Source organism: Rattus norvegicus, chromosome 10 (genome assembly GCF_021556685.1).
Source record: "Rattus norvegicus strain SHRSP/BbbUtx chromosome 10, alternate assembly SHRSP_T2T, whole genome shotgun sequence".
Taxonomy (NCBI): domain Eukaryota; kingdom Metazoa; phylum Chordata; class Mammalia; order Rodentia; family Muridae; genus Rattus; species Rattus norvegicus.
The window spans coordinates 75647258-75671387 of NC_141543.1; the positions used below are offsets into that span (position 1 = coordinate 75647258).

At 44.3% G+C, this 24130-nt stretch overlaps 3 protein-coding genes and 1 long non-coding RNA gene across 43 annotated transcripts in view; 2 read left to right on the forward strand and 2 right to left on the reverse strand.

Moving 5' to 3' along the window:
• Ggnbp2 (gametogenetin binding protein 2) overlaps positions 1-7694 on the reverse strand; it is a 31881-nt gene extending 24187 nt beyond the window's left edge. For 6 of the 32 annotated variants that reach the window (XM_087573070.1, XM_087573065.1, XM_087573056.1 and 3 more), the window contains exons 1-2: positions 7594-7694; positions 6812-7007 (exon numbers count right to left, since the gene is read on the reverse strand). In XM_087573070.1, the coding sequence (XP_087429196.1) occupies positions 6812-6904 (93 nt within the window). In that variant the 5' untranslated portion in view covers positions 6905-7007; positions 7594-7694. Of the gene's footprint in view, positions 1-6811; positions 7149-7270; positions 7423-7511 lie in introns of those variants that run through there. The other 26 variants (XM_087573069.1, XM_087573064.1, XM_087573054.1 and 23 more) reach the window with 6 other exon arrangements.
• Positions 7695-7789: 95 nt separating this feature from the next.
• Positions 7790-13545, forward strand: LOC148003016 (uncharacterized). Of its 2 annotated transcripts, none has more exons than XR_015631897.1 (2): positions 7790-8037; positions 13426-13545. It is a non-coding gene; the product is annotated as an uncharacterized LOC148003016 (long non-coding RNA). The 2 variants fall into 2 exon arrangements; XR_015631896.1 differs by lacking the exon at positions 13426-13545 and adding an exon at positions 8116-8832.
• Positions 13546-13612: 67 nt separating this feature from the next.
• Pigw (phosphatidylinositol glycan anchor biosynthesis, class W) overlaps positions 13613-24130 on the reverse strand; it is a 33278-nt gene continuing 22760 nt past the window's right edge. Inside the window, exons 1-2 of one of the 5 annotated variants that reach the window (XM_087573502.1) lie at positions 17217-17272; positions 13613-15287 (exon numbers count right to left, since the gene is read on the reverse strand). In XM_087573502.1, coding sequence (XP_087429628.1) covers positions 13768-15285 — 1518 coding nt within the window. In that variant the 5' untranslated portion in view covers positions 15286-15287; positions 17217-17272 and the 3' untranslated portion in view covers positions 13613-13767. 5 annotated transcript variants of the gene reach the window in all.
• Positions 17297-24130, forward strand: part of Myo19 (myosin XIX) — a 29435-nt gene continuing 22601 nt past the window's right edge. For 3 of the 4 annotated variants that reach the window (XR_015630914.1, XR_015630915.1, XM_087573707.1), the window contains exons 1-5: positions 17297-17503; positions 18125-18252; positions 19560-19703; positions 21930-22068; positions 22386-22534. Coding sequence is in view for 1 of the 4 variants with exons in the window: in NM_001163736.1 (NP_001157208.1) it covers positions 19692-19703; positions 21930-22068; positions 22386-22534 (300 nt within the window). In the remaining 3 variants the exon portion in view is untranslated. The remainder of the gene's footprint in view (positions 17504-18124; positions 18253-19559; positions 19704-21929; positions 22069-22385; positions 22535-24130) is intronic. The other variant, NM_001163736.1, reaches the window with a different exon arrangement.

The following is a 24130-nucleotide window of genomic DNA, read 5'->3' on the forward strand; positions in this document are numbered from 1 at the left end:
GCATTTAAGACAGGAAGACCTGAAGTTCAAGGTCATCCAGAGGATTTCAGTCTCACACACTCAAAACTGCATAGACAATTTTGCATGTATATAGCTTACCTTATAGAAAAAAAAGAGTTGCCTCAAACTCCTGATCCTCCTGTCTCCACCTCCCAAGTGCTAGGATTACAGTTATGAGCTACTGTGTGAGGCTTTCTTTTCCAAGTGTGTTTCAATACACACACTTATCAAGGAGTCAATGCTCCCTGCTTCCAATTCTACAGTAAGTTTATCACCTTGTAAGACTAGCTTCCACCTCAACACAGTTTTTACTGTTTATAAAGTTTTTTCAGGAGAAGGAACGCTTCTTCAAGCTGCATAGACACTAACACTGGACACCCAGAAAGATGCTCAACCACCAAAGCAGCAGCCAATGATACAGATTTGTGGAGTGTCACACCAAAAATGAAATAAAATCCAGGGATTCAATCAGATGTAGAAAATGTGGATACAGAATAATGTACAAGAAAAGGATTAAAAGATTGGTGGGTTTTGGGGGGCTGGACAAATAGCTAGGCAGTTAAGAGCACTGACTGCTTTTCCAGAGATCCTGAGTTCAACTCCCAGCAACCACATGTTGGTTTACATGTTGGGATCCAACTGCAACAGTGTACTCACATATATAAAATAAATAAATCTTAAAAAAAAAAAAGGATTGGTGATTTTTCATGCTCAATGAAATGGGGGGAGGAGTTCAGGAGTGTCTTCATTCATACATTTGCCTCATTGATGTTTCTCTTTAATATATAGCATTTAACTTAGTTTACTTAATGACTACAACTGTATACCGATGATTTCATTTTAGAAATGAATGCAATTGTATTTTAATACTTTGTAAAAGAAAATTTTGGTTAAAAAAGTTGTTTTCAATATGCATATACAAAATGCCCTAATCTTACTGCTTAAAAGCTTCCAATTTTCAAGTTTATCAATCACATCTTGTTTCTTCTGCTTTATCCCCCCAGACCCATCTCATCTTTGCTTTTGAGGACAGGATTTGTCTATGTAGCCTTGGCTGTCCTGGAACTCATTTTGCAGACCAGGCTAAGCTTGAAATCAGAAATGCCCCTGCCTCTGTCTCCTGAGTGCTGGGATTAAAGGCCACTGCTCCCAACCAGCCTTCTCTTTACTACCTCCAATGGGTGGACACAGCACCTGCTGCAGCTTCAGTACTTACTGGGTATGCTCTAAGCACTCTGACATCACCTCTACCAACACTACTAAGTAAAATTAAAGTCATTCATATAATGCTGTAGCTATAACCACTTTAATGTACAGGCAGAATTATCTAATAACATATATTGTCCACTATATTTATTATAGTCAAACTTACTCAAATTTTAAATAAGCCTGATATTAGGAGCCTTGGTCCAAGCTAGACATGATGGTACATGCTTATAATCCCAGCACACAGGAGGTTGAGGCAGGAAAGTCATGGGTTTGAGGCTAGCCTGGGCTACATTAAAAAAAAAACAAAAACAAAAACAAAAACAAAAAAAAAACCTGGGGCTGGAGAGATGGCTCAGTGGTTAAGAGCCCCGACTGCTCTTTCAGAGGTCCTGAGTTCAATTCCCAGAACCACAGATGGCTCACAACCATCTGTAATGAGATCTGATGCCCTCTTCTGGTGTGTCTGAAGACAGCTACAATGTACTCATGTAAGTAAAAATTAATAAAAAAAAAATAAATAAATAAATAAAAAACCTACCTATGCTTCTACCTCATCATCATCATCACTCCAAATTTTGGTCCTGAAAACTCAACTAAAAATAGTTAATTTTTAATCTCACAGGCTAGAGATGTGGCTCTTGTCTACCACAAACAAGGCCCTAGGATTGACCTCCAGCACTGGGGGTAAAAACAAAACAAAAACAAGCTGTTCAATTAACTCACAGGTTTTTCAGAATCACCTCACAGAATTTAAGAGACTAAGGAATTTAACTGTCAAGCTGGACTTATAGTTCAGAGTATAGCACTTTTCTAATATGAGCGGTCCTGTGTTCAGGCTCCAGAGCACAAGGAAGGAAAATAAAATTAGGTAGTAGTCAGTAGTTTGACACACTGAAGAAAGAGGATCAAAAGTTCAGGCCAGGGCCAGCAAGATCAGCAGGGTAAAGTGTTTGCTGCCAAACTTGATGACCAGAGTTCAATCCCAGGTACCCACATGTTAAAAAGGAACAACTCCCTCAAGTTTTCCTCTGACCTCTACACACATATGAGTGGGGGTGAAGTATGCATGGTCATTCACACAAACATGCATACAAATAAATAAATGTACATTTGTGGGCCAGTCTAACCACCTTATTGAAACCACATCTGAAAATTTAAAGGCAGGGGGGTGGTACTGGCAAGACAGCTCACCAGTTAAGAGCTGCTCTTTCCTGAGGACCCAGGTTTCACTCCCAGAATCCACATGGTGGCTCACTAACATCTGTAACTCCAGCTCTAAGGGATCAGTCTTGCTTTTCTGGCGGCCAAGAGCACCAGACACACAGATATACATACATCATGCAGGTAAAACAACCACACACATAAAAATAAAAACTTTTTTTGAAGGTATGTGGATGTTCACTCAGAAGTAGATGCATAGCATATGGGAGATACTGAGTTCAAACACCAATAAAACATAGACACATATGCTGTGCATACAAATGAAAGAGAGAAAAGGACAAATAAACAGGCGTTGATACTCTTACCAACTAGATAGCGTAACTATCAAGATCAGACTCTTCCTGAACTGGCTGCTTTATATTTTCTCTTGAACTATAGTCTCTGCCTCATCCTTGCCTTTTGAACCTTTAGGATAACAGCCTTTTCTCTTAGAATTATTTATTTACTATATATAAGTACACTGTAGCTATCTTCAAACACACCAGAAGAGAGTATCAGATCCCATTATAGATGGTTATATATGTGGTTGCTGGGAATTGAACTCAGGTCCTCTGGAAGAGCAATCAGTGCTCTTAACCGCTGAGCCATCTCTCCAGCCGGATAACAACTTTTTTTTACTTCATCGTCCTCTAGTCAGCTAGTGTATGTCATTTGATGTTTTAAGAGAACAGTAAGAAAAGGGAAAGGCTAGCATCACTTTCCCCACTCTTTCAAACCTCTTGGTTGACTTCACCTCAGACCCTAGGCTACCTGAAGGAAGACAACCCTGTAAAGTGCATGAGGTGAGGTTTCAGGAGTCATCAGTTCAGCTGCATTATGAGAATGCCTATGCAGAGCCACCCAAATAGAACAAGTCATCGCACAGCAATTATTGCTTTGTCAAGTTTACTGCATCCATTACTGACTTTCACTCTTAAGCATCTGCCCCAGTTTTACTGGACACACCAAAAAAAAAAAAAAAAAAAAGTTCAGACCATTTCCATGAGCTCTAATCAATTAAGTTTATATTTATCAAAATGTCACTTTAGTATTACTCTTTTGTATATGTCTCATTATTCACAAACAAAATACTTTTAACATGCATCAGAAAAGTCCAGCAGGCATTAGGAAAGGTAATATTAAAGAGCTGAAAGAAACACACTACTAAACTTGTAGCAAATGCTAAACTCCTGGGGTTGGGGATTTAGCTCAGTGGTAGAGCTCTTGCCTAGCAAGCACAAGGCCCTGGGTTCGGTCCCCAGCTCCGGAAAAAAAAAAAAAAGAAAGAAAATGCTAAACTCCTAATCCCCTAGGGTTACCATTTTCTGCCTTTTAAATTCAGACAGTTTAAAACTCCTATCAATTCCTAGTCTATTTATTACTCTTATTGTAGGGGGCACATCCATGCCAGAGGTGCTTATGTAGGAGTCAGAGGGCAACTTGCAGGAATCAGTTCTTCCTTTCTACCATTAATATCCCAAGGAATGAACTCCCATCATCGTACTTGGCAGCAACCACCTTTACCCACCCACTAAACCATTTTGTTATCCCAGTTTACAGTTCATCTGGATCAATTTGAATTAAAAGGGCTATCTTCTAGAAATGTTGCAATAATTCAACAACATGAACCAAGAAACTTGTAAAATGTTCTTATCCTTCAGTAATTCTACTTCCAAAAGCCCAATGGGAAAAAATTAACTCAGTGCATTCTCTATATTCTTACAATATTATTCAAAAATGAGAAGTCAGAACCTCATGGAAGGGTGATACTATGGAATATCATACAACATGTACAACCATTAAAAACATTTTTAAAAAATGACAAAAAGTAGTGGTACGCAACTTTAATCTTAGCGTTTTAGAGGCTAAAATAGCAAAGATCATTTTAGCTCAGGAATTTGAGACCCCATCTTTAAAAAAAAAAAAAGAAGGCCAGAGAGATGGCGGGTGTAGTGGATAAAGGTTCTTGCTGTAAAGCCTGACAACCTGTCTTCCATCTCAAAACTTACACAGTGGAAAGAGAACCAATTCCCCATCAACAGTCCTGTATCTTCACATATACACCACATATACAATGGCATACACATCTACATGTACATACATACACAAAATGAATATGCATAAACCTATATACATGTATACATACACACACACAAACACACACACACTCACACATGTATAAAATGTTCCAGTGTATCTCAACCCTGCCTATGTGCAGTGATAACTAGAATAAACTAGGATAACATTTTTTCTGCAAACAAGATTTCTAAAACCATTTACTCAAAGATCACAAGGTTCCCCTTTGGGTTCCTAGGAACAAAGATCAAACCAAGTTAACTTCAGGCAAACACCGCCATCAAACGTCAACAGACCACTACATAACACACACCTCTGCCTCCTCTTCCCACTTCCCTCCCAACAGGTGTCTTGTTCTATACTCTCCCTTGAACTGGGAAGGATAAGAAGCTTGTGTCCCTAAATGTGGCACAGCTTTACATGAATTTTCAATACCCATTCATTAATGACATTTAATGATAGTTCACGAGTTTCTAAGACAAACTATCAAAATTAATTCCTTTGTGACAAAAATCCATTCCTAACCAAGGAAAAATTATACCTATTACTTGAAGCTATTTAAATAGGCTTAAATTGTCTTTGTAATGAGTCTGTAATAAAAGCAAAATTCACACTGTACAAAGCAAAAGCAGGTGACACTAAACCATAGTGTAAGATTATCCATGGAAAAAACTGGAAACTCACATTGTCAAGAATATACATACTTTTCACTTTAAAGTACTTTATAAACTAAATATTGACTAATGTGCTACATTCACGATAAGGGTGGTTATGTGAAAGGAGAGTATAAGTTATGTTAAAATTTACAAATGCATAAAATTTACAATGGTTTTCTGTTTTCATATTATATAATTAAAAAAACCCTCAGGATTAAGGGGAAAAAGTGAACCTGCACAGAAAGGTTGTTACCGAACTGTGTTTTTGAAGCTTTTATGGTGAAGGGGACAGAATGTAATAACAAATGAACTATGACCAAGCATTGTCACACTGAGAAAGAAATCATTTAACTCGTGTTCTAGCTTGTTCTTTTAAGTATTTTAAATATAAGTCCATTATAATTAAAATTCAAGAAAATAAGAAACCATAACCAATACATACAAGTGATTTCTAATACAAATTCTATTTTATGTCAAATCATTTGACTCTTTTTTTTTTTAAAGCATGCTTTCCCTTGCAAAGTCCCATAGAGGTGAACCAGTCAATAGCTCCCCTAATTCTTTTAAAGTACTGAACCTCTTAATTGAGGCTGTCAAAAAGAAAGGCTCAGACTGGCATCTCCACAATGACTTGCATTTTACATAAAATGTTAAAACCTTCAGTAGATAACTACAAAAATTTTTTTCAGGAAGATAACCGTTCTGCCTGGGAGTAGAAGAGTCAAAGGTTGGAAGACTGATCTACATCAGATCACAATGGGCAAGTGTAAAATCCAAGAGCGTCAGCATCAAAATGAAGATTTCAAAACTTGTTCAGAGGAGGTTCATTTAACTGTGGTAAGCAACTGCATTCACTTCCTGCTCAGAATCAACTCAAATTTCTGCCATTTCCTTTTAAAGGAAACAGTACTACAACACAGAGCAGAAGCAGAGGGTCGGCAAAGGCATACCTACACCAAGTAACCATCTTCCCACGTTTGTGTTCTTATATCCACAGCGAGCAGTCAGGTTTTAATACTACTTTACACAGTCAGTAATTTGGTCTTGGGCTACTTGTAAACCAAATAATGCCAAGAAGGCCCATTTTGAAGAGTCATGGCTTAACACAATCATTTCAAGAATTATAATGTGCTAGGCACTATGAGACCTATTAGGAAATCAAATCATTTAGGTGGAATCTTCACTGTGCAAGAGAATGTCACTCTAGCCTCTGTAATTACGTTTATGTAGTAATAGCTATAGTGTTAAAACAGAAAATACACAGGTAGCAATGCAGCTGCGACATTTTCAGATAATTAAGCCTCCCGGAGGGTAAGTGGTTTCTGTAGAGGATAGGCCCTAAACGCCCCAGCTCCTTCAACCCTTCTTCCAGGCGCGTGCTTAGGCAAAGCAGCGTCTGAAAGGAAGACATAAAGGCCAAGGGTTCTGAAAGGGAGGAAGACCTGAGAAGAGGACCTCTAAGTGCGTTCGGGGCGCTGGATTTGGGGCCTGCCAAGGGTACTAAGGGGGCCACTGCAAAGGCGAGTTTGTGGGGCCTGTCGGAGAGACGGCCTCGCCTAGGAGTTGCAACACACTCTTTCTCTAGTGCGCAGCGCTCGGCCTGGGGGAGGGGGAGGAGGGGAAACAGCTGCCAGGGGAGCAGCGGGCCCAACCCGGCCCAGTCCGCTCACCGTGAGAGTGTCGTCTATGTAGAGGGGAATCTGCCTCCTCTCGAAGGGGAACTCCTCCTCCCCGTCCCTGCACACTGCCACCAGTCGCGCCATCGTTCCCGACGCTGCCGTTGCCACCGTCACCACCTCCTCCCAGCTGCCGCTGCTGCCGCCGCCGCTGCTGCTCCTGCCGCTGCTGCCTCCTCCCAGCTCCTGCCTGCAACAGCCAAACCCCGCGAGCGTAAGCACCCGCCACCTCGCAGCACATTCGCCACGGGGGAAAGGGGTGGGGGGGCGCGGAGCAAGAAGGACGGGAGAGCCGCGCTGCGTTTCCCATCACCCGATTCCACACGCGCCCAGCCAATCAGCGCCCCGCAGGGCCGGGACCCGCCCCCTCGCGCCGCCTGCCCTCCCCCACCTGCCCCCCCCCCGCCCGCCCGCTGGCCTCCAGTCAGGGTCCAAAGGAGAGGCGGAAAGGACCTGCTGGCCCCGGGACATCCCCGCCCGGCTCGGGAGTCCGGGCTCCAGGAGCCCATCCCCGCCTCGGCTCCACAGCCCATGCCTGGTGCCCGCCGCTGACCCCTTCTCCCCGGTCGGAGCGCCCCGCCCAGGGTGGCCCCTAGGCTGCAGTTGCCCGGCGCCACCCCGCCCCTGGGAGGGGTCGACCCCGCCTCGGCTCTGCAGAGTTGGGGTGGGGGGCAAGCTCAGACCCTGTCCTCACCCAGGTCGGAGGAGGGCTCTCGGTTCTGACCTTCACTGATTTCGCGGACGCCTCCCTGACCCCCACCTCTGCTCCCCGTTACCGGCTGACGAGGCCCGCGTCAGGGCCGGCCTGGGCGGGAGCGCGGCTGCGAATGCCGTTTCCTCTCCAGGCTCAGTCAGCCGCTCGCGCCACGGGGAGTGTGGGAGGGAGGGCGGGGGACGTGGGGAGGGTGGGGCCGGGAGGGGCCGCGAACTCCAGGCGGAGCCTGCCTCTTCTCGCGAGACCGCGGCCACCTCGCTCGTGTCCCGACTTTCGAAATCGGCGTGTCGGGGTGGGGGGAACTCCCTGTGCCGTCGCGCGCGGCTGGCCTGCGCGGAGGCCCGGATTTACCAAGATGATCGAGAAATAGGGCCAGTAGGGAGGCTGAGCAGGAGTAGCCTGGATCCCTGCCCGTAAGGAACTAGGATCTGCTCTCTGGGGACCGGTGGGGTGAAAAGCGCCTACTCCGGGTGGACGGAGCAGGTCCGGGCCCGATAAGACTTAGGTGAGCGATGAGGAGCCGAGGCGGTCGAGGTCTAGAGAACGGACAGTGAGTGGAGAGACCTTTGACCTTGTTTTCCAGGTTTGACACATGCGGACTTCCACCACTGGAAGACTGGAGGAAAGGGCTCTGCGACCCTGACTGACCCAAAGCCAGCCGCCTTATGGGGACAGCGTCAAGATATCTTGACAGGATGGAAAATACGTGCAGAACCTGTTGTTATAATAGAAAATTGAGCTGTAGTCTATGTTATAGGTTCTGACCAAAGGAACTTCTTGAGTTAATATTAACTTAAGGGACTCCCTTGGGCAAAGTACTGACAGTGGCCAAAGGCCCTTCGGTCTGACCATCTTCCGAGAACCAGAGCTGCTGTAAAGACAGTTCCTCTGCACTCTGACCACTGCCACGTTCTCAGGTCCTAGTCTAAGGGGGCCCATTGTGAAGCCAAAAAGATGGCAATTGTTTCGTCTCGATGGCTTTAATGATAAATCCATTCGCTGCTTGTACAAACTGCCTGACCTTAAGGACAGATCGAATATTTTCTGGTAAAATAGGCTAAAACGGTTGTTACTGACCTTTAAAAGTATTTTGATCACATGAAGTCTTTCAAGTCACAACCAAAAAAAAAAAAAAAAAAAAAAAGTCCATAGTGCATCCTTAACCATGTTGACTTATCACATTGTGTGGTCACTGTTAGAGTAGGTGACATAATAAACTGGAAGAACCATTGTGTATTCCCAAAGGTGTGATTATCTAGTAAGTATGTCTTTAGGCCATATTAAAAGTAGAACAGTTTTATCCTCGGCTTAAATCCAGTTTTTCATGCACTTCTGACAGGTTAGAATACATAGTAAAATTACAGACATTTTTAGAGAATCTTGTGCTTTATGTCTACAACTACTACAATCCATGCACCTACTTTGATTATTTGAATTTTAGGTTATGGTTGGTAATGAATATTGAGCCAATATATAAGTAGCTGCCAACTTTAATATTTTCACTATTAAATACACACCAGGTACTAGCAAAGAATTAGGCTATGAAGAAAATGGCAGTTGACAAGCTAGGATACCTTGTTTTCACTATAATGGCTATATTTGATATGGCAGTAAAATCAGTGGCATGTTATTTAAATTAGTACATCTGAAAACCTGTAAGTTGGATTTTCCTTTTCATGATCTGATAGTGTGAAATTCTATTTAATCAATTAAAAATAGAAACACAAGCCCAGCATGGTAGCACAGACCTGCAAGCCCAGCACTTGGAGAGACCAAGGCAGGGAGTTTATCATAAATTCAAGGCCAAACTGGATTGCACAGACCCTTTCTCAAAATAGGAATTAAGTAAAAATACCTTTTTAATAAACATAAATGAAAATGTAAGCTCCTTAAAGGTAGGGATTTTGTCTCATCTGTATTCCTGGCACCTGTACCTGACAGAGCTCAGTAAATTGTGGTCTTTCTCTTCTGAAAAATCAGAGGGAGTTTTGCCTACTAATTCTGATTTTGTGAGCTCAGTAGCTTTTCTTTAGAACATTAGGAATTGGAGTGGAGAAAAACAGTGTACACTTTGTCCTTTTTAGTTAACACCTGTGATTATCAAGATATAAACTTAGTGAGACTAGAAAAGTATGGAGGACTGAGGGTATAATGGTAGAACACTTGGTCTAGCAGGCTCAAAGCCCAAGGTTCAGTATCCAGTACCACAGAAATAAATACCATAATATCAAATAAAAAAGTGCTAGACATGGTACACATCCCAACATGCCAGAGGGAGAGGCAGGTAGATCTCAGTGAGTTCCAAGCCAGCCTGTCCTATTTAGTGACACCCCGTCTCAGAAAAAAAAAAAAAAAGTTATTGACAATAAGCAACAGACCAAATGAGATGTTCACTGTCATAAGATAACTACTTTCCCTAAATGAATATACTAGTTTATACTAGGCATAAACTATTATGCCTCTTTTGGCTGCTCCAATAGATAAACTGTGAGGTACTGGTACAGTGTGTGACACAGCAGAAAAATCAACTTTCCTAGTCATGCTTAATTTACATACTATAATCTTATTGGCTAAATTTCAAGTCTTATTTTTTACTTGAAAATAAAATCAGATATAATTGTAGTCAGCAAATACAAAGTCATATTAACACTAAATTAGCCATTAAATTAAGAAATTGAAGTAAACAAAACACATTTATTACTCAGTATATTTACATTAAAAAATATATTGAGGGCAGGAGAGATGGCTCAGCAGTTAAGAGCATTGACTGCTCTTCCAGAGGTCCTGAGTTCAATTTTCAGCAACCACATGGTGGCTTATAACCTTCTGTAATGGCATACGATGCCCTCTTCTGGAGTGTCTGAAGATAGCTACAGTGTACTCAATAAAATTAAAAAAAAAAAATTTTTTTTTGAGATTTAGGGATGTGGCTCAGTACAATGCTCGCCCAGGATACTTGAAGTTCTGATTCACAGCACCACAAAACATATAGTCTATAATATGAAGACAACTAGTTTAAAATAGCAAACCTGTATCTAAACTACCCAAATAATTTAGATGGCTAATAATTACTAAATTAAAAACCCTGACCATCTTCCAAGTGTCGAAACTACCAACAAGTGGGTGTGGGGGCTCATGCCTGAAATCCCAGCATTGAGCCTGAGGTAGGAGTACAACTGTGAGCTCCGGGCAAAGCAAAATCCTGTGAACAAGCTCTTTAAAATACTGCTGTTTTCTAACTTCCAATAAGTAACAAGACTTTGTTTGCTTCTCTTTTTTTCCCCCAAGGGTCCCTGCACATAGCCTTGGGGGTCCTGACATAAACTTGATATCAGAAAAGCAAGTTTTCATTGATTCTTTTTTTTTTTTTCTTTTTCTTTTTTTCGGAGCTGGGGACCAAACCCAGGCAGGGCCTTGCGCTTCCTAGGCAAGCGCCCTACCACTGAGCTAAATCCCCAACCCCGTTTTCATTGATTCTTATCCACTCCCCACCCCCCCACACACATCTAGCCTGGTCTCAAACTGTGGAGCTGAGACTGGCCCTTCACTCCTCATCCTCCTTCCTCCACCTTCCAAATCCTAGGATCACATACAGGTTTGTGTCAGGATAGCTGGCCAGTGTTATGCCTGCTTTTAAGATAAGCATTGGCCAAGATGGTGGCATCCACTTGGGAGCAGATGGATCTTTATGAGTTTGAGACCAGCCTAGGCTATATAGACTACTCAAAAAAAAAAAAAAAAAAAAAAAAAAAAAAAAAAAAAAAAAGACATCAGAATGGTAAACTAAAGATCTAGTGATTTTTTTAAATCTTTAGACTTAACAGCTTTTAAATGATTCCAGTTCTCAGTAGACAACTAAGCCTTAATGTAACCAGTTCTATTAGTCTAAGTACTTTCGTTTTTTTTCTCACTGATTTTCTTGATTCTCTTTCCCATGATTAAGGCTGCCTTGTCCCTTTCTCCAGCTTATAGCCCACACTTTTTTTTGAGTTACCTAGATTCCCTCCCAACTTTTCTTGACAGATTCATCACACATTGAATATTCTCTGCCATCTACTCTTCTACCCTCTTCCCCAGATACATGTATCATCCATCAGCTTCAGAATTGCCTTAAAAATGCCCATTTATGGAGAAAACTTTTGTTTCTTCCCAGATTGGTTATTAGTTTCACATCTGTAACAAACCATAGGTGTTTTATTTTTCCTATGACTTAGTATTCTATTAGCTTAATATGTTTTCCCTCACTAAATCGCAAGCTCCAATATACTAGAAATTTGTTTTATCTTTTTATTTTGAGATGGGGTAGCCCAGGCTAGCCTTGAGCTCTAGCTCCTGTCACAGCTTCCTGAATGCTATAATTATAAGTTGCAAACTTAGGTGTGCTTTATTACGGTGTTCCTAGAACAGAGTAGACAACAAGGAATCAGTCTTAAAACCTGTATAGCTGGGCTGAGGGGGACATACTTAAAATCCTAGTACTTGAGAAACTGAAACTGACTAATCATAAATTCCAGACCAGTTTGGGCTACAGGGAGCGTTTAAAGTTCATATGGGCTACATAATAAGATCATGTATCAAAAGTTTGTCTTTGAGGAAAAAAAGTAAATGTTACCAGGTACCTGAAAAAAACCTGTTTTAATTATTACGTATATATAAACTATGTCATCCAACTCAATCATTTATTGCATTTAACTGTTTGCTGGCTTGGAATGTATCTGGTTTTAAACACTTGCTTCTTAAAAGATAAACGTCAGTATAAAAGAAGTACTGAGGGAACAGGAGATGAGGCTCAATCAGTTAAGCGCACACGTTGCTCTTGAAGAGCACTCAGGACCAGTATTTACATGGTTGTTTCCAACCACCCCTGACTCCAGTTTTCAGAACAAATGCTCTTCCAACCTTTTCAGACACCAAACGTGCTTGTGATGCACATATATAAAGACAAAACACACATAAATAAATGAATAAATCTAATACAAAAAATTTTTTTAAAGATGAATTGAAAAATCCACAATTTGCCGGGCATGGTAGTACGTGCTTTTGATGCCAGCACTCAGAAAACAGAATGGCAGAATCTGAGTTTGAGGCCACCCTAGGCGAGATACTGAGTTCCAGGTCAGCCAGGATATACAGTGAGATTCCCGACTAAAAGAAGGAACCGGGAAAAATGAGCGATTAAGAGCACTTACTTGCTGGTATTCCAGAGGACCCAAGTTCAATTCATAGCACCCGTATGGCAGCTCACAATCATCTGTGATTCCAGTCTCAGGGCATCCACCCTCTCTTCTGACTTCTGTGGTCACTGCACACATGTGATTCACAGACATACATACAGGCAAACTATATATACACATAAAAATTTTAAGTGACAATTCATATCTTAATATAAACATATAATACAAACATAATCACATAATCATATATTCATATAAACAACCACAAATACAGTGCGATAATGATATATAGAAAGTAAAGGGGCTGGAGAGATGGCTCAGCGGTTAAGAGCACCCGACTGCTCTCCCAGAGGTCATGAGTTCAATTCCCAGCAACCACATGGTGGCTCACAACCATCTGTAAAGAGATCCGATGCCCTCTTCTGGTGTATCTGAAGACAGCTACAGTGTACTTATATATATAATAAATAAATAAATCTTTAAAAAAAAAAAAAAAAGAAAGAAAGTAAAAATTACCACCATCCATCTTCCAGTGTCGAAACTACCAACAAGTGGGTATGGGGGCTCATGCCTGAAATCCCAGCATTGAGCCTGAGGTAGGAGTACAACTGTGAGCTCTGGGCAAAGCAAAATCCTGTGAACAAGCTCTTTAAAATACTGCTGTTTTCTAAGTTCCAATAAGTAACAAGACTTTGTTTGCTTCTCTTTTTTCCCCCAAGGGTCCCTGCACATAGCCTTGGGTGTCCTGAAACTCAACATGCAGACAAGGCTGGCTTCAAATCAGAGAGATCTGACTGCCTCTTCCTCCCATTTCTGGGATTAAAGTTTGGTACCACTTCTGTTGGCTTATTTTACATAATGTTGATATGTGTTAAACATCCAAGTACAGGTACAGGCACAGGAGTCTTCCTTAAAAAAGGTAAAGTTTAATTTCTTTCATAGGGGATCGAAACTTCATAATAAAATATGGTTAAGACTAGGCTGCTAAGAACACATTTCCCCCACACTTATTCTACTCCACCAAAATAATGCTAATCAAATACATATTTCTTACCCATTTATCACCAGAACTTTATGGTTTTACCTTGTAAGTCAAGTACATATATAACTAAGCAGTTGGCAAACATATAAATACTAAGCACAGCTAAGGTCCAAAAGGCACCAGTGTGTAATGTATCCACCGTCAGGTTAATCAGACCAGTTGCTACATTTGACAGTAAGAAAAAAAACAACTGGTTTCTGTTCAGAGCTGTGATCAAACAAAAACTGGGTTTGTTCTTTTCAGCTTCTACGATTAGAGATTCAGACTGTCTATTTGTAGTAGCAGACTGTATAAGTTTCCAAGAACATGGAACTAGAGCCCCTTTAATTAGAAATTTGGCAAAACTCAAAACGATACCACTCAGTAACAGACAACTAAGCAGCATCAGGCTGGAGGCAACCACCCACAGACAAAAGGCTAAATTGGCCATTCTTCGAGATACTGCTTCTACGTTTACTTGCACTATATTAAGAGAAATGAAGAAGCCAACAGCCACCGAGAATACCCAACAAGTAGCTTTTATCCAGTCTCTGACCTGTGCTCTTCTCTTGAACACATAAAATCCTGTTTGTACACCAGCCATGTATATTGCCACATACCCCAAGGTGGAAATTATTCCCTCTCGGTTAGCATTTAATAAGCCAACTCTTGTGCCCCTGCCATCAGTGCCATACAAAATTATCCCCTTGAGTGGAGTAAAGTCAAGGGCAAGCTGGTACAACACAGTAATGCTGATGGCCACAATCCATGACTTATTTAAAGGAAAAATAATCAAAAGCAGTGATGTTATTAATTTCACAACTATGATGGTAAAGAAAAAATTCCAGTGAACTCCATACTCAGTTGAATGTTCCTGGTAGCCTATGGATTTTATAATGACTAACCTTCCCATTCCTAAGAAGACTAATGGCCAGACAGAATACAGCGATTTTCTAAGATGATTAAATCTAGACCCTTCTGTATATTTCCTTCTAACCTCTGGGCAAACCATTGCAGCCCCAAAAATAAAGCCACCTACTCCAAAATCCATTGCTCCTGTCCCATAAAGTTCAGTTTTGGCAAATCTTCTAGGGAAAAGTGGGAAATCCACAGCCAAAATGGCAATAGCAGTAAATACACTGTTAATGACCCGGTAACAGGTGATGGCTGGATTGTACTCTGATTCTAGGCTGATTTTCAAGAAGCTTGCAAAGACTTTCTGGACAGGTACTTTGGCATAGCAAGTCCTCCTGTGGTATATCTGATACAACAGCCACGCCCCACAGACAATCACAGTGAGATTCTCAAGGAGGATAAAGGAAGACAATACAGTCAGAGTGATCACTAGGGGGACTATCAAGACAACAAAGTCCATGAAGAATTGTGTGGTCCAGGTGTGCAAGAAAGAGCACAAATGCTGTGAGAAAATGATCAGAAGGCCTCTACACAGGATACAGAACGCAGGAAAGCACAGGCCCTGGGTCACTTCCAGAACACTGGTCCCACTGAGGTTACTGACAAAAGCTTCCTTCAGCTGCTTTTGAGACATTTTTTCCATTCCTGTGAAAAGAACAAAGAATAGATTTGAGGAACACAACATTGTTGCTAAGTCGGTAAATACCTATGTACCTAACTTGAATTTACCCATTTCTTATTTAAACAAAAGTTTAAGGGCTGGAGAGATGACTCGGTGGTTAAGAGCACTGGCTGCTCTTCCAGAGAACCTGGGTTGAATTCCCAGCACACACATGGAAGCTCACACCTGTCTAACTCTAGTTCCAAGGGATCAGACACTTCATACAAACACACATGTGGGCAGAACAGAACTTAAAGCCCTACTGGTTTCTGAGCAGAATTGTCCTGATTCTCCTAGAACCTAAAACTATAGGAAGAAGTCAACATTGACACGTTAAGAGTCTAAAATTTCTAGTACAAAGTTTTATCTTCAATATAAGTAAGGCAAATTCAAAACAAAACTGGCTTAGCTCCCAGACAACCTTGACTCTGTCTGTCTCTGTCTGTCTGTCTGTCTGTCTGTCTCTCTCTCTCTCTCTCTCTTTTTCTTCTTCTTGAGACAGTTTCTCTGTATAGCCCTGGCTGTCCTGGAAATTGTTTTGTAAACCAGGCTGGCCTCAATTCAGGCCTCTGCCTAGAGAGGCCTTTCTTTCTTGGGGGGGGGGGGGTGGTGTACGGGGAGGGAGGAGACAGTGTCTCACTATGTATCCTGAAACTTAATATGTAGATCTGTCTGGCCTTGAACTCAGAGATACACCTGCCCTAGCCCATCCCCTGCAATTAAGGCATGTGCTACCACAGGATGTAGCCATACCTAGTCTTAAACTTAGTAAAAAATTAAATTTGGGATACGAACCCAAATGGCATCACAGTCATGAATTTCTATTACCCAGCATAATTCATATTCTTTCTCTCCAATATACAATTATACATATAAAATTACATTATGCACATCATGATATATACACCGATCTTTAAAATAAAACTTCAGGAGCTGGAAAGATGCCTCAGAGGTTAAGAGTGTTGGCTGTCCTTCCAGAGGTCCTAAGTTCGGTTTCCAGCAACCACATGGTGGCTCATAATCATCTATAAAGAGATCTGCTGCCTTCTTCTGGCGTGCAGGTAGAACACTGTATACATAATAAGTCTAAAAAAAATGTGGGGGATAAAAACTTCAGGAAGGGAGAGAAAATAGTTGTAAATATATCTTAGAGTTAGGGCCCTTGGTTTCCAACACTGGGTACATAAAGAAGAATTGCATGAGCCCCAGGTTACTCTTTTCCTCTTTTACACAAAGCCATATTTTCAGATCAAGGAGCAGGTGGACAGAATGGATGCACAGTGCATACCAGCGCTTGTGGCTCCTTTTTTATGCTAATGTCTGAAAAGCTGCACCCATAGAAAACACATCCGAAGGTCAGAAGTGAATAATGTCCCTGAAGGGAAGACCCTACATCAGCACCTCACCGTAAGTTGCCCTGCTCCTTAGGCCCTTGGATCTTTTTCCTGACAGCCCTCTCCACGGCCACGCCCTGCCCCTCTGACTGAGGGTCTTTGGCGTTGACAGAACAGGCTCCCACTGCAACTGCGGGCATCCTCCGCTTCCGCCTCGCGAGCCGCGCTTCCGGCCGCCTCGCTGCAGCCTGTTCTTCCGGGACCGCAGATTCCGCGCACCCCCGCCCCGGATGGTGACAGTCCCCACCCCTCTGACTCCCCATGCCCTTCAGTGTCTTGGGCTGGGTTGGTCGGGATATTCTCAAGACCAAGTCGTGCAGTAGGTCCGTGGGAGGGGCGTCTCTCCTCCGACCCAGGACAAGGAGGGTCAGGTAGAGGGTCCGAGGAGCCCGCTTCAGCCTCGGGCACGGTGACCCGCAGCAGGCTAGCCCCAGGGCTCTCGGAAACCGCACTTTCCCACCCAGATCTCAGAGGCCACAGAAACACCACACCTTACCCCAGAGTGTCCAAAGACCTCACCTCACCGGTAACCCGCTAGCCAGCCTGCGGCCTGGGACAAGCCACGTGCGTCCCGCGCCGCGTGTGCGCGCCCCGCCCCTAGGGAGGAGCCGGCGGGCTCCGGGCCATCTAGCTCCCGCTGCTGCGGTCCGCCGGCGGCCCGGAGGTCCCGGCTCTCTTTCCTGGCCGCTCCCGTTCTCTCTGCTCTCTTCCCTCCACGGGCTCTTCCCGCCGCTTCAACCTGCCCACTCGCCTTTCCAATCGGTCTGGGCCGGGACTACACGCTGGGCGCCGGGGCCGTGGGACCGGTGAGTGCCACTCCCCGCCTAGATCCAAAACCCCTCAGCGCCTGGCGGGGTAGGGAGGTCATTGTGTCTCTCAGAGCTAAAATAGAAAGAGGCCTCTCACTTTCTAACTCAGCATTTCTCTTTTTACCCTCTCATGACCCAGGGGAGGTAGCACACAGCTTGTGGCTTTTGCCCAGGACAAGGACCTTCACGGTCACTTTTCAGCTTGACAGCAGGGGGCTACAGAAGGGGTATTTCTGGCTGAAAGGTCTGTCCCTTTCTTTGTCCTACCCAGGGAGAGGCGTAAGGAAACTGCGCCCTTGACTAGGGTCATAGCCACCTTCCCAGGAAGGACGCATTCTCTCAGTACCAGGTGCTTCCGGAGTGGTATCCCGAAGCCCTGGGCACCTTGGGCACGCTGCCTGTGTTGGAAGTGTTGGCTCCCTCCAGAAATCTGAAGCAAAGCAGTCTGAGTCCCCTAGGACCCTTGCCCAGATCATTTCATTATAGCCCTCCTGCTGTACTTCTTACAAAAAGAAAACTGAAGCAGAGGCAGAGTGGGTGGCAGTCTGGTTGCCACTTGCCTTGGTCCTTAACCTATTCATTACTCTCTTCTGCCTACTGTGGTCACGCCCTTTCCAGAAATTCTTGGTGGTAAACTCGAGAGGAGGGAGCAGGAGAACTGGAGAAAACTGCTCTGATTCGATTTGACTTCAACCAGGAGTTGACGCTGCAAAGTAATAACCAGCATTTACTCAGCTCTCTCGCAGGTACTTGCCCATAGGAGCCATAATTTTGCGCTTTGCGGTATGGTATTATATCATTGGCAATTGTATAAAAATGAGGTTTAGAGAGCCCCTGTAATACATTCTAAGAGGGCTGTGAGCTTTGGATTCTAACTTCTGCTCTGTTGTGGTCTCCTGATTGGCCTCCCCCTCAAGATAAGCTTCCAGCTGAGTCTCCAGAGATCCTTGGGTGCTGGGGTGCAGTATACAGAGTGATGATGTCTCCAGCACAGTCCTGATACCCTTTTTTTCTTGAATTTTCCCTCTCCCTGTTTCATGGAAGTCCCTAGTCCTGGTTCTTTAAAGGCTAGGTGTGTTCAGAGGCTCAAAAAAGTCTGTATGAGGGTTAATTCTTCAGTCCATTATTAGATGTCCCTCACCCTCGCCCCCCCTCCATTGTTAGGCAGGGATGGGCGCCTGGGACACCCCAAGTCTGAGGCTCACCATTTTTCAGATACTGTCCTCATACAGGTATTCTCAAATAGATTCCTCTCTCCTGGTCTCACCTTGTCTTAACAGTGTAGCCTAGACAGGCCTCAACTTTGAGATCCTCCTGCCTCAGCCTCTTGTGTGTTGAGATCGCAGGCAGATGCAACCAGTCTCAATCTCGTCTTTCGGACAGTGGGCATTCCCTACCTGTTTAGTGTCTCCAAATGGATCGTCAACTCTATGCATAATACTAACGTTCCTGCACAGTGATACGAGATTCAGATCTGTACTGTGCTTTCCAACCTTGACCTCATTGGCCTTCATAACCTCTATGTAAGGTAGATTTAACTGTCCCTATTTTCAAGGTGAGAATCTGGGGCAGTAGAGTTGCCCTGAGGTCACATACCCATCCAGTAACTGAACTATGATTCCCTTCTCACACGGCAGTTCCCAGGGATATCAGTGTTGACTCCATCAGCTGCTGGCCACATTTGTGTAGGGCATGTCTGTCCAGTGGTGATGATAGGGCCAAAGCTGTCTCTCCCTCATGTTTCCATTCTCCGTGGCATACTGACCCAGAAGATTTTGCAACCCCAGCCCTTTACTTACTTCCCTTAAAACTGCCCCTGGCCTTTCACTGTAAGAGAAACATCAGAAAGTATCCCCAGAAGTCAGTCTCTGGAGGCCCTCAGCAAAGGTGCCTTACTTCTTAATTGGCAAAGGGATGCCCAGACGCTCCCTCTCTGCCCGGGCCTGCCTGGTTCTCATTTGGGATCCTCCTGCTTGGTGGGAGGAGCAGGACTGAGTCATCCCAGAGAGGCCCTCACCTGTGTGTGGCCCTTGTCTTCTGTCTCACGATACAGGTTTCGAGATGACTTGTGGGCGATTCCCACACACCTGAGTCTTCTGCTGGAGTGATGGCCTCATGACCAGGTTGACAGACAGTACTGCCAGTGTCTGTGACACAGAACTCTGGCTGACCACACTGAAGCACGATGCACCAGCAGGTAATCCCTCAAGCTGATGTAACTGAGCACCACCAGGCACTTTCCTGTTTGCTTGTCTGAATAAAGGCTGCGGTGCTTCTAGTGAAGGACAGGAAAGACCCTTCTTTTCTCTTCAGATAGCTATCCCAGGACGCTTCCTGATAGCTAACTTGAATGACTCCCTTTTTGTGGTTCTGTGACTCTTTTCCTTGGAATGAATAAGGGGAGATAGGTAAAGAAGTCCAAATCGTGTTGATAACCTAAAATGGGGGCATATCCTGACAGAAATCCCTGATAGACTGTCACTTTAGTCCCAGCACTTGGGAGGCAGAGGCAGGCAAATCTCTGAGTTTGAAGTAGGCCTGGTCCACAAAATGAGTTCCAGGACAGCCAGAGCTCAGAAACCCTGTCTGAGAGAGAGAAACAGAGAGAGAAAGAGAAGGAGGAGGAAGAAGAGGAAGAGGAGAAGAAAGAATTAGTCAAGCAAGCTGGGCATGGTAGGTAGCACACAGACAAGGAGATTTCTGAGTTCAATGTCTAGAGAGAGAGACAGAGTCTGTCTTTTAAAAAAAAGAAGAAAAGAGAAAAAGAATTATCCCCGTGGAGAAGGAACATGAACAGTACAGACAGGAGGTGAGCCTGTGCAAAAATGTAGGAGAAGGCAGGTAGCGTGGGTGGAGTCTGCCATTCTGCCTCTGAAAAGGCCCGGTATTCCTGGCCTGCAAGGTGGGAACCACCCTTCACCATGGAGCTCTATCTCATACACGTAGCACCCTTTCTTTATAAGTAGCTCAGATCCAGAGAGCTACTTATGTATTTGATGAAATTTTATTTTACTAAATTTTGCTCAATACTAAGGGCTCAGGGACTTTGTGCTCTAGAGAGCCCCAGCAGAATAACCAAGGTAGGACTGGTCAGGCTCAAGAAAGCCATGGCAGATGCTACTGGACTATTGAGCCATTTGCCAGGAAATAGACTGCTCTACGTTGTTGCATTTTCTTTTTTCCTTATTCCGAAAGTAATCATCTTTACCACAGCTATACTAGTGACTGGCCTGTGTGTGGCCCTTGTTAATAGGAGGCACTAAGTTTGAGTATGTTGTTTCCGTGAGGAATGCAGGATGTGCTACACAGTGCTCTTATGAACCTTCTGGAGAGAAGGCTCAGACAGAATGACTGCCTCAAGGTCACCTGCCACATTCTTTATCAGGAATGTGGAAAAACAAAGGAAAGCAATCGAAAAGGACATTGAGGTCACCTGTCACAGTATCCAAACACAACATTGTAAAGAACATTTAGACTTTTTTTTTGTTTTTGAGCAGGGTTTCTCTGTGTAGCCCTGGCTGTCCTGTCGATCGGTAGACCAGGCTGGCCTGAGCTCAGAGATCCACCTGCCTCTGCCTCCCAAGCACTGGGACTGAAGGCCTGTACCACCACCCAGCACAATCTAGCTTTCTAATCCAAGCTCTTCATCACCATACTCAACTCCCAGTTGAATCAGAACTGTTCCTAAATTGTAGCTGGGTTTTGTTTTGTTTTTAAGTAGGCTCTTTCTCCTTTCCTTTCTCTTCCTTCCTCTCCCCTTCCCTTCGCTCTTCTTTCATCTGTTCTTGCCCTTCCAAAGATCCAGCTGTGCTGGCTGCAGCAGTTACCCTAGATAACAAGAGGCTGCTTTGTATGTTGTGATGTGTCCAAGCCTCACAGTCTTTAAAACAAACTCATCACGGTGTTGCTCAAACGGAACAAGCTACCTTGGCTGCTCCTGAGGGGTTAAGCATTGAGAGTTCATCCGTCTTGTCAGAAACACATCATACCGAGACTCTGGCCTTCCTGAGCTGATTCCAGCCAGCTGAGCCTCCTTCCACTCTATCCTCCCTGGAGGATAGACAGCAGCTCTGTAAGGCTGGTAGCCTGTAAAAACTGCCTCAGCTGGAGCTCACAGCAGAGGAGACAGGACGGCATTGATTACTAATACATACTATCGAGGCCTTGACCAAGTGTTCTGTGTGTCTCTCTTCCCCCATAACCTGGTAGTTGAGTTTTTCTTCCTTTATTTATGGCAGAGGTGGGGAACGTAGCTCTTAAAGGTGAATTATCCAGGCTCTCGTGCTAATAAGCAGCAGAGCTGAAACACGAGCCACCTGGATCATGTAGAAACCTGTTCTTTCTCCTCTGCAGGCTCCACCCATATTACCTGCCAACTGGTCTGAGACCCAGGTCTCATGGCTCTTATATTGTTCCCCTCCAGGTGAATGGCCACAGTTTAGGCTCTGATACCCAAGGCAGGACATCCCTCAAGGGCGACCTAAGGGAGTTCCTGGGTGGGGAGGTCCCACTGCACCAGCTGGATGACCTCACCAAGGTGAATCCCGTGACACTGGAAACAGGTATGGGCCTTCCTCTTCTTCAAAAGCATAGGGGTGCAACAAGGGTCTTGAGCATTGTTTCCTCAGTTCAGTCCACAAATTGAGACTCCTGACCTGGCCTCTGCCCCAGGGAGCCTGGCACTGCACCTGGGCTCCCCAGGGCAGGCTTTGCTCTAGGTTTGGGACTCGTCTTAATTAGATCTTATGTCTGTTCACTGGGGAGCTACAGGGTTCTAATGGCACTTAGCTAATTATAGAGGGAAGGCTGCTTAACGGATGTGTGTCTGGGGTTCTGTCTGTATTTGAGCCAGACTTTGCTAACACCATCTTTGCCTCAGTCCTGAGGTGCCTGCAGGCCCGGTACACAGAAGACATATTCTATACCAATGCTGGCTGTACCTTGGTAGCTCTGAACCCCTTTAAGCACATCCCTCAACTCTATGCACCAGAACTGATGCAAGAGTACCATGCTGCACCTCAGCCTCAGGTAAGGCTCCCTGCAGTCCCTCCATCCTTCTCCATCTGCAACAGTGATGCAGTCATTCAAAGCCTACTGGTGCCATGTCCTAGCCCAACAAGAACTCTCAGAAATTTGGACACATAACTAAGGTACAATACGAATAGTTAATCAGGACTGAAACCTAACAGAGGAACATCAAACAAAGGATTTATTGGTACCAGTTTCACTACTGTAATGAAGGGTCTTCAGGTGTGATTGTGTCCTTAGCTATCTTTTCAGAAAAGAATAAAAGCGTATATAAAAGGGATTGTCTTTGGACAGTCAGCACATGTTCTTCTATACTGAGAATAAATTACAATACAAAGACAGGAATAAATTATTTGAGAGCTGGGAGGCAGTGGTGTAGGCTGCGAATGACATGTGTTCAGGAAGAGACAAGAACCAGCTGGCTGGCTGGAGAAAGCCTGGGGTGAGAGGTGATTGGTAAAGGGTTGAAGATGAATACACGGGGCAGAACTCCCACAACCTGAAGAATTTACTCCATGTGGAGATGGGCCTTTGGACAGAGTCTGCCAGGGGAATGATAAAAGTGAAAGAAACAGAGAACACTTGAGGCCTCTTAACAGTCCAGTTACTAGGCAGCTGCAGCAAGGTCAGTTAGAGAAAGACAGACAGCTCTCGGGAAGCTGTCGGTGATCATTGCTGGCTGGGCTGGTGAGGCATGGTGCAGATGGCACTGCCCTCCAGTTTATGTAAGGAGCAGTATCCAAGAGGAGTATACAGAAGTCTATCCTGACCTGGTCTGACACACTACCTGCCCGCTCCTCAAAGGCAAATGTCAGGTCATGGTCCCTGCCTTTTCCTCACTGCCCAACCGGATGTCAGCACATTGAGGGCAGTATTTCTTGAAAAAAGATTGGTTTGGAATTCAAATCCCACAGACGTCCTTACGTGCTGAGGTCTGCGGCAGGTTATTATCAGTGCCTCCAAGCCTCACGTAGCTCATCTTTCAGGTTAGCCCGCTAATTCTTCGCTAGTCTGCTGTCTAATTTATGACAGCGTGGCACAAGCAGCCAGGCTCATCTCAGAGGTGGGAACCTCGGCAGAGAAAATGCCTCCATAAGACTGTGCTGTGGGCAGACCTGTGCGGCATTTTCTTAATTAGTGATTGATGTGGGAGAGCCCCGCCTATTGTGGTCCTGGATGGTCCTGGGTGTTATAAAAAGCAGTATGAGCAAGCACTCCTTTATGGCCTCTGCAAGAGCCCTGAGGTTTTTCTCCCCTCCTTGAGTTCCTGCTCTGACTGCCTTCAAAGATGAACTCTGATATAGAAGTGTGAGCAAAATAAACCCTTTCACCCCACGTTGCTTTGGTCACGCTGTTTCCCCACAGCAATAGAAATCCTAACTAATACAGGCGGTGAGTGAAAAGGATGTTTTTCCAAACGATAAAATAAATAAGCAGCAGAATCAGACTGGTAAAGAAAACGTAGGGAAGCTCTGGTGGCCAGGTGCTCACCTAGCCACACAGGGATCTGAGTTCCATCCCCAGGGCTGTATGAACCAGGTAGAGTGGCACTCGGGAGGTAGAAGCAGCAAAATCAAAAGCTCATTATCATCCGCA